The following is a 9,345-nucleotide window of genomic DNA, read 5'->3' as shown; positions in this document are numbered from 1 at the left end:
GAAGACTAACATTTCAAGTAGCTGAAGAGGAGTCGAAGAAAATAAGTTCTTCGAACTGCCGTGTGTGGAATAATGAATTTTATTGTTGGATTTTGACTGATTTAATAATCAGTCAAAATCCAACAATAAACAATTCAACAATCATCCAGCGAATTGGTGCCTCCTCCCCTGCATGAGAGTTGCTTGGGCAGAGGGTGGCATCTGCGGGGAATTCGCCTTCCTCTACGAGTGGAAGTTATGGTTTTCATGGCACGGAATCATCAGGATCAGCAGCGGGAAGAGTCGATTTTCTTTTCTGCCGCTTCAGGAAAGGGGAGGGGGCAGTAGGGGGAAGGTTAAGAAGCTGCAGACCTAAGCCCAGCCCAGCCCAGCCGTGGAAGCTTTCAGGGGAGCTTTGGATGAGCCGTTGCCCCTCGGACCAACTTAGAAGGCAGGTCAGTCTGGCGGACTGTTCTTCCAGCCTGAAGGCTCCTCTCGGGGATTTGGGTTTCTGTCCTGAGCAGCGGGTTGGGCTGGATTGCCTGGAGGCGCCCCTTGGATCACGCTGAAGGCGGCTCGTTGGCAGGCCTGATCCAAAGGCAGCCCCTGGAAGCAAAGAACGCCCGGACGGCTCCTCCGAAGCGAGTGCCCGAGGAGGTCAGGGAGAAACCAAGCGCCTCTCCCGTCTCCCCTCTTCGCCCGCTCGCTACTCCGGGAAGAGGAAAGGGGAAGCTGCACTGCACCATTTTCTCCCAAGGCCTTTGCTGCACCGGGCGGAGCCAGCCCACCGCTCCGAGTTCCCGCGGCTTCCAGGCGCAGAGGCGGAAACTTTCCTTGCCAGCGGGAAGCTGCCGGGAAGGTCCTGGAGCGCCGCACCCTCGCCTTCCCCGGGACCATTGCTCGGAGGCGGGGGTGGAGGGGGGCTTTGGCTACTTTCCGTCGGGCGGTCCGCAGCCAAGAGTTCCAGGCCGGCCTTTCCGCCTTCCCTGCGGCCCGCCTCTTGCCTCGTCTTTTGCTCGGAGGCGCCGAGCGCGGCTGGTAGCTCAGCCTTCGGAAGCGCCGCGGAATTCAAGGGTCTGTTCGGAGCTCGGCTGTCAAGTGGCCAGTTGGCCCCTCTGCCCGAAGCCCGCCGAGACTCCCCTCGGGAAGCGATCGTGGCCACGGGATCCGGAGGGGGCTTTGGGAGCAGGCCGGCCGCAGAGTCCTCGCGAGCCGCTGCGGAGAGACGCGCCTCCCCCCCCCCCCCCGGCCCGGCGCCGCAGCGGCCGCGGGTCCCTGTCCAAGGTGCTGAAGGCGCTCGGCTCCCGGCCGCTCGACGGCTTACCGCGTTCCAGGCTGTGACGCAGCGCCTCCCGCTCCGGCTCCGTCCCGATCTCCCCGATCACGGCCAGCAGCGCGTGCCGCCTCCGCCGCCCTCCGTCGCCGGGCGCCTCCATAGCCGCAGCCCACGACTCGCACTCAGCAGAGGCCGCGGGAGCCGGCTCTTAAAAGCGCTCGACCACGCGCAGCTGGCCCTTCCCCGAGCACGTGGACGCTCTCGGCCGCGCCTCGCCAGGCTCCGAGAGAGAGGAAGCTACCCGGCAGCACGTGACTCTGCGAACTGGACGAAAATCTGGCCCGCGCCGCAACTGCGACACTCGCCCGCCGCCCGCGCCGCCCTTGCTCCGGAGAGGCCGAGAAAGAGTTGTTTGCAACGGGCGGGGCCGCCGCTATCTCGGGCCGCTGCAAGGAAGCCGGTTCCGAGGGGAGCGTCGTCGGCGACCCACTCTAGCGGGCAGGCGCCCGGAATCCTCTGGCGGTCTCCTTGAGCGGCTTGGTTGAAGAGCTAAAGACTGAAAATGAGAGAGCCTGCAGGAAGAGGGGGGGGGCGCACCGAGATAATCTGTATTCTGTTCTAAGGAGAGTAAATGAAACGAGTCAAGAATCCCAGTAAAGGTACAGCAGCATAATAAAAGATTCTACATATAGAGTATTTTGTATCCACTGCCAATTAAAGCAGCTGCCTGTTTAACCCAAAGCCAAAGCAACCCTCCCAACACCAACCCTTGGGCCGTCCACTTCTGACAGCCACTTATGTCTTCTCCTCAAATCCACAAACAGCAGGTCCTCTTCTCCCATGCCAGCTGCATCAAAAGGGCCTCCTGAAACTCCAGGCATTATTGATAGTGTTAGATCCCTCCATATACCTGTTCACATTCTCAAAAACAATACAAAACAAACTAAAAGTATATGAATGTGAAATAATCCTTATCTGAAATATTGTATGTGGGAATCAAACTGTCGCCATAACAGGCTAGGTAATATAGCTAGGAAACAAAGAAGGATAGAATAAAGCTATCTGAATTAGAACCTAGTGGATATTTACCAAGGCCAGTTGGCTGAAACAATTCTAAGAAAAACAAAGATAAGAAAGTGTTGGAATTCATTCCTGGTGTTTGCGTGCAGGGTAGTTTCTGCTATCTGAAAAAACACATACACAGGGATGAAAAAACATTGTAACAAGAACATCTTTCTGACCTAACGTCATAACTCACTATGCAGCCTCATGTAACAAGGACTATGTAAGCCAGCTACTCCCACACTTGCCCTTTCTCTTCCCTATGCTGTGCTATCACTTTCTATTCCCTCTCTCCCCCTCCCAATGCCATGAATCTTCTGTTCCCCCTCTTTGCCCACCTTTTGCCATGATGTGATTTACTATTGGTTTTTTTGTAGAATACTGTGAACTTTTTATTAGCTTACTTGTGCCATGTGTGATTATATATGCCTTTTGATACGCTCCTTTTTGATGACGCTGTAACTAACTTTTTCTAATAAAAAGGCACTCTGGAGAAACAGAGATTTGCCATTTCACCCAGATCGCAGCCTCGTTGTCATTCTTGAGCATGATCTTAGAAATTGGACCGTGAAGTGGACCACTGGTTGGGGAGACCCCTGCACCCCTCGCAGGCGTTGTCTCTTCAATTGTATACAAAATTAATATGAAATTCATAAAACCATTAGCAAACCATAACGTATAGGATTGATATTACAGAATGTATACTTAAGAATCACTAGAATTGATTAAAAACTCAAGGAAGAGCTCAGAATGATTATTTTGGAAAGATCCCCAGAAGGCAATTTTCAGATTTCAGGGAGTTCCACAGAGTGGAGTATGGGTCTGGGTCTTCCTGCGCCATGTCTCCTTTTGAGGGGGGAGGTCATCCCACCTCAGAAGAAATATACAACCTAAGTCAGTTCTGTCCAAAGGCTGAGTCGAAAAGAACTGGAGAGGTCAAAGTCAGCCCTTTGGAAGCCAAGGCATCTGGGCAGGTCCGATTGAAACGGCAGCTCCCACGTGGACACCTGAATCGGTTCTATTCTCCCAAATGGAAGGTCATCCTGACTCCATCTGACGGGCAGGCCGTCTGGGGTACCTGGAATCAACGTTCCAATCCCCACCTTAATCCCTCCCTGTCTGAAAAGGGGGTGACGCGTTGACTAGCCTCACGTCCTCTTGTGGCAACTCCGATTTCAGGGATTGTTGCCTAGATTGACTAGTCAATTGGCCACTCTCGGAAGGGACGCCGGGGGTGACGGGCCCAGCGAGAGAAGCCTCCGCACCGGGGGAATTCCGGCCCCTGCAGCCGAGAGGGGAAGCCCGGCCGCGGCTCCTTCCTCCGCCTGGACGGGCGGGCGGGAGGGCCGCGGAGACACGCCTAAAGAGGCGGTCCCGCACAGGGAAAGTCCCGCCCACAGAATGCCCCCCCCCGCGCCGCCGCTAAAGGGCCCGGGCCGTGGAGGGGCGGAGCTAGCGGGGACCCTGCTGCGCCTGCGCACGTGCCGCAGGGAAGGCGCCCATGCATCCTTGGGAAGGGGAGCGCTTGCCGGGCGAGCGTCTTGCGGCTGCGCAGACCTGCGTCGTCGCCCCACCCACCATCCTGCCGCCGCCGGCGTCGCCATGGACCCATCGGGCTCGGCTTGCTCGATGGCCGACACGCCTCGCCTGCTGGTGGAGGACTCGCAGCCGGAGCGAGGCGGAGAGGCGCTGAGTCCGGTCCTGGAGCCGCCGCCGCCGCCGCGCTCGCTTGTGTGCCCGGAGGCCGGCGAAGGTGAGGGGGCCGGGCGGGGTGCGGCCTCCGGGGCGCCGGTGCCTCTCTCCGCCTCACAGCGTCGGCCTTAGGCCCCCTGGTGCCCTCGCCCAGCCCGGATCGGGAGCGCTTCCTGGGCCTCGGGCCGCCCCGCTCCGTCTCCGAAGGGGTGGCGGCGGCGGCGCGGCCTCTTGCCCTCTGCCGGCACAGTCGGGCGATGGCGAGCGAAAGGCAGAACCAGAGACGGTTAAAGCGGCCGAGGAACCTGCGGCGGGGCGGCACAGGCTGTGCCGGGGTGTGATGGGCGCGGAGGGCGAAGGTTGGGCTCCCCCTCCGCCCTGCCTCGGATGGCGGGCGGTTTCTCTGCCAGGGGGAAGCCCCGGGAAAGGTGCCTGCTTGGAAAGAGGCGGAGGACGGGGCTTTGGCCTGAGCTGTTGGAAGGACGGGTTTAAAATCCGGGCAACGGATTTTGTGGGCTCTTTTGAAAGTTGCATTTCAATTGGGGTAAAACGTCCAGCTTTGAGGCCCTGATGGGCTACTTGTCTTAATAGATCTCAAAAGAATTGGGAGACTGCAAAACTCCATTCCGGGACGCCTGGAGGCCCAGCTCAGGCTTTGGGCTGCTGGGCAGGGTCCCTGGAAGGCGGCAGGAGGGACAGCGGGGTGGCCAGCACCCCACCCACTAACCATCTCACCCCTTCGTCTGGCTGGCTGCTGACTTGCTCTAGTCTAACGTCAGCTTTTTTCATGTTCCAGTAAAGTCATTGTGGCAATTTCATAACCAAACATCAATTCCTGGTTCTTTTTTATTTCCACCTGCAGACCAAGATAAAGTGGGCTTTACAGTAAGGAAATCCAGCAGTGATTCTTCTGAAGGGTAAATATCTGTCATATTTCTTTTTCACCCAACTGGGCGTATTTCACCCATATTTCACCACAACTAAAACAAATGCAGAGATGACATGAATGATAAACTGGACAGTAACGGAGCAATGGGGCCTCCTTCTCTTTTGTGAAAGGCCTGCAGGAACAGCCCTTCTAAGCTACAGCAGGGTGGGGTTTCCCATTTCCCACGTGGGGGAATCTCATTCTAGAAGGCAGGTGTTGCTTCCGGGAAGGGCCTCTTGCAGGGCCCTCGGAGATGACACTGTTGAAGGAATCCAGAGCATGCAAGCAGGCCAGATCAGGCCAGCTGGGCAGACGCTACAGGAGACAAGCAATTCCTCAAGGAACTCGGCCTTTACAAAAGAAATGGTACAATTGCGGCTTTGGAAGGAATTGTGCAGATGGACAGACTAAGGCGTTTTCCTAGGCAGAGAGCTTCATTGTCTTTCTACTCCTGCTACTAAGATGCTTTTCCACCTGGAATTGCCTTCCTGTAACTCGGGATTATTGTTATTCTGTGTTCTGAGGTGAAGGATGGTGTTGGCCTGCGTTACATCCCTTCAGGCAATTGACATATGCCACCATAATTCCCCTCTTCTCAGGGCTATGTGATCCGATTTCTCTCAATCCTTTCTCGGAGGACCGAGTTTGCAGCTTTTTAATTATCTGCTATTGAAAAGCTCAAATTCTCTGAGCCTTGTACACCTGTACATCTGATTTGTTTTGACTGCCTGAAAAGTTACTAGTTGATACCTATGCTGGACCATGAGAGACATTTGCACTTGAATTCTCCAGTTTGAGCTCCGTTTCTGCCTGCCGCCTCCTGGAGAGGACACCACCAGTGAAGAACCCTCATCCTTGGCCATTGGAGGATGTTGAGCCTGTCTCTTCTACGCAGGAGGACATGTTTGGCCAGAACAGCTCAACAGGTGAGCCACCCAGGCCTCCACAAGTAACTCCTTTTTGTAAACCAACTTTTTAATGAATAGTAATTTTAATCAGGGTGGTGAGAAACATAGTACATACAGTGTACGTATTGTGAGCTAAATGTAAGTGGAATAGAAACTGCTTGGTCTTGTCCCATGACTTTGTGGAGGGCGATCTGAGCCTGCCGTTCAGAGCCCTAAAGTTGAATGCCCCCCCCCCCAATTGTGCGAAGACAGAAAGAGGGGAGGGGGTTCATTTCAGATAGAATGTTTAATACCCATTTGCACTTGTTGCATTACCAAAATATCTGTTTTCAGTATAATAAGCAAATTTATTGTTGTAACCACAGGTTGTTCCTAGGTGAATATTGTAGCATTACACTTTTTCTTGTGCAGACAGCTTTGAGTATGTTGTAACCTGGATCAGCAATGTTGAGAAAAGTATTGAATAGGGCTGTGGGTTTCTCAAAGCAAAGGGATTCTTGTCATTCCCCTGTGGCATCTGGAGAGCCACAGTTCTTGGACACTAGATTTTATCCTGACCCACCCGGAGCTGCTGACTGGCTTCCCAGGAAGCAGCCTCTGCAGGTGAAGATATTTCTAGAGTGCTGGAGAATGTGAAGCCTCTTCCAACCAGCCACAGTGTTCCTGGCAGCCATGTGAAGGGTCAGAGGTCTTTTGCAGTTTGGGGTAGGTGCAGGAAAGGTGCACTGGCAACTGGGACCTGGATTTTGAAGTGACTCTCATACGTGTTTTAATGCAATTGGAATAACTCCAGGCAGCGGATGCGCCCTGTCTACACTGGAAGAGGCAAGTTCCCCATTATCTACTCCGGCTGATCCTCTGCACGTCCTTCAGCTCTCTGGCCAAGGCCCTCTTTCCAAGTAAGGGAAAAACTTGCCAGGGTCTTTTCTGATGGCTGTGTGCTCCTTTATGTCTCTCCTGTTGAGATCCCTTTATGGATATCTTTCTTTTGGATGGTTCCTTTTTTAAATCACTTTATTTGCTTTGCTGCTCTTTCTTTCTCTTTTTGGTGTTCTGTGATTTTATTTAGGTTCTTGCTCTTCTCTGAAAATTTGAGGTGTGCAAAATATTTCAAGGTTGGCTCTAAAACTTGAGATTACTTGCAGCACATTTTGAAGTTGGACTGTCAGATCCAGAGATCAGAATATTTGTGCTTTATAGCAATAGCAGTTAGACTTATATACCGCTTCATAGGGCTTTCAGCCCTCTCTAAGCGGTTTACAGAGTCAGCATACTGCCCCCAACAACAATCCGGGTCCTCATTTTACCCACCTCGGAAGGATGGAAGGCTGAGTCAACCCTGAGCCAGTGAGATTTGAACAGCCGAACTGCAGAACTGCAGTCAGCTGAAGTAGCCTGCAGTGCTGCATTTAACCACTGCGCCACCTCGGCTCTTTGAGATTGGTTTGGCTATCTGTTGAGGACTGAGGCCTCCACTTTGCTCTTCATCCAGCCTTTTGCTTGTCTTCTGTTGGCCGACGTAGAGGGATGGGTGTGCAGATGGAGGTCTTCATCTGTTGACTGTTCTCTTTCTCCTTAGTTGTGCTTCAGGTCTTGCTAGAACAACTTCTGATGTCTTACAACCAGTGCCTTTTCTTCTTCCGAGAAGTCCAACTGAACAGGAGGCAGAAGGTATGCCATCCCTTTTAATTTGGCCAGGATAAGTTGTGATTGTTCCATCATGGGGATGTCCCAGTTCCCTCCTTGGTTCTTGGTGGAAGACGCTTTGAAGACTGACTTTATCTTCCATTTAGGAGTGGCAGTGCAGTGGAGTAGTCAAGGTTTCCTTTACTTGCTGTGAGGCTTTCTTGTTCTAACTGAAGGAATATGGCTTTCCTGTTTTCTATTTGTTTAAAAAATTTATATGGCCACCCACAATGGCTTCTGGATTCATTCAAAAGTAAAGCCTCAAAAATGGAAGCCAAGAAGCCCTCACCTCCCTGGTGACAACAACCAAACAAACCATTTAGTGGGTTCTGTATCACCCTCAGGTCACCAGGCCCACTGGCAAAATCATGTCTTCAAAGGGGTCGAAAGAATATGAAAGAATATGAAGGAGGGAGCCACAGTGCTGGCACAGTGCTCGGGCCACCACAGGTGCCCCCGACACCAGTGATATTAAGCTGGCCATGCCCACTCTGGCCTCCCAAGGTCAAACATACTCCTAATGCGGCCCTCAATGAAATCAAGTTTGACACCCCTGAACTAGATGGACCCTCTTAAGAAAGGGGACCTGTAACATATCCTGCCTCCCCCATTCTTATAGGTCAGATGGATTTAATAGGGAAAAGGCGGTCCTTCAAATAACCTGGTCCCAAGCCTTGTAGGACTTTGAAGGTAATTACCAGCACTTTGAATTGGGCCCAGAAGCAGATTGCGAACCAGCGCAGTTCCTGCAAGAAAGTTGAAGGGTGTGCAAATCTAGACTTGCACCGGGCCACTACATTTGAACCAATTGAACTAAGTGAAATTTCTGGGAACTTTTCAAGGACAACCCCATGTGGAATGCATCACAGCAGTCAAGAGTGTAGTCAGTTTTCTAGAGGTCCTAATCACAATTTTTTTCATAATTTTAACTAGGAAAGCAGGAAAGCACACCATTGGAGACTGCGGGCACCTTTCAGGGCTCTGTTCCAGTTTCTCAAGATGCTTTTGTGCTGCCGTCCCAGCCTGAGTTCTCTCACGTGAGTGACTTCCTGGGCTGCTGCTACTGCTGGGATGAATGCAGACAGAAGCCAGGGAAATGGTCCAGTGAGCCTGTCATATTCCTATAGGCTTTTTCTAAAGAAGTCCAATTGTCAGCAATTAGGAATAGCAATCACACTTAGTGATATATACCACTTCACAGTGCTTTCCAGCCCTCTCTAAGTGGTTTACAGAGTTAGCATATTGCCCCCAACAATCTGGGTCCTCATTTTACTGATCTTGGAAATATGGAAGGCTGAGTCAACCTTGAGCCAGGAGAATCGAACTGTTGACAGCCGCCAATCAGCACAGGTAGCCTGCAGTACTGCATTCTAACACTGTGCCCCCCATCTCTGGAGGGGGGGGGATTTCTTTAGCCCTTTCCCTAAAAAGGAAAGGCTTTCTTGCTGAAGGCCCATTTCTTGCAGAGGAGAGCAGAATTGTGTTTATAGACTTTTAAAAATCTCATTAAAAGTTTTAAAAATGAAGATAAAAACTAATACAACCTAATGTAAAATAAGGAAGAAAAAAGAAAAGGCTAAAAGTGTAAGAAAGAAAGAAAAAAGATTCTAGCATCTCTCTCAAAGGTGCTTTTTCAAGAGGCAGCTGGACTTTCTGGTTTTTCTTTGGAGACATTTTGCTTCTCATCCAAAAAGCGAAATGTCTTCAAAGAAAAGCAAAGTCCGGTTGCTTCTTGAAAAAGCACCTTTGGGACAACCTTGACCTCGAGGACTGAAAATCTCTATAGACATTCTAATATCTACTGACTTCTATAT

At 51.9% G+C, this 9,345-nt stretch overlaps 2 protein-coding genes across 3 annotated transcripts in view; one reads left to right on the top strand and one right to left on the bottom strand.

Annotated features, from left to right (window-relative positions):
• MAP1A (microtubule associated protein 1A) overlaps positions 1–1,533 on the bottom strand; it is a 62,677-nt gene extending 61,144 nt beyond the window's left edge. The window contains exon 1 of the mRNA XM_014070398.2: positions 1,304–1,533. Within this exon, the coding sequence (XP_013925873.2) occupies positions 1,304–1,415 (112 nt within the window). The 5' untranslated portion in view covers positions 1,416–1,533. The remainder of the gene's footprint in view (positions 1–1,303) is intronic.
• Positions 1,534–3,878: 2,345 nt separating this feature from the next.
• The window catches only part of TP53BP1 (tumor protein p53 binding protein 1), a 39,900-nt gene continuing 34,433 nt past the window's right edge, over positions 3,879–9,345 (top strand). For both annotated transcript variants that reach the window (XM_087704447.1, XM_087704446.1), the window contains exons 1-6: positions 3,879–4,070; positions 4,872–4,926; positions 5,730–5,863; positions 6,639–6,744; positions 7,425–7,516; positions 8,465–8,568. In XM_087704447.1, the coding sequence (XP_087560573.1) occupies positions 3,920–4,070; positions 4,872–4,926; positions 5,730–5,863; positions 6,639–6,744; positions 7,425–7,516; positions 8,465–8,568 (642 nt within the window). In that variant the 5' untranslated portion in view covers positions 3,879–3,919. The remainder of the gene's footprint in view (positions 4,071–4,871; positions 4,927–5,729; positions 5,864–6,638; positions 6,745–7,424; positions 7,517–8,464; positions 8,569–9,345) is intronic.

The sequence above is a fragment of the Thamnophis sirtalis genome, unplaced genomic scaffold (assembly GCF_051295495.1).
Source record: "Thamnophis sirtalis isolate CommonGarterSnake01/CBP01778 unplaced genomic scaffold, rThaSir2_p1.2 scaffold_2, whole genome shotgun sequence".
Lineage (NCBI taxonomy): Eukaryota > Metazoa > Chordata > Lepidosauria > Squamata > Natricidae > Thamnophis > Thamnophis sirtalis.
Note: the sequence above shows the minus strand (reverse complement) of the source record. Positions and strands in the feature narration are given on the sequence as shown.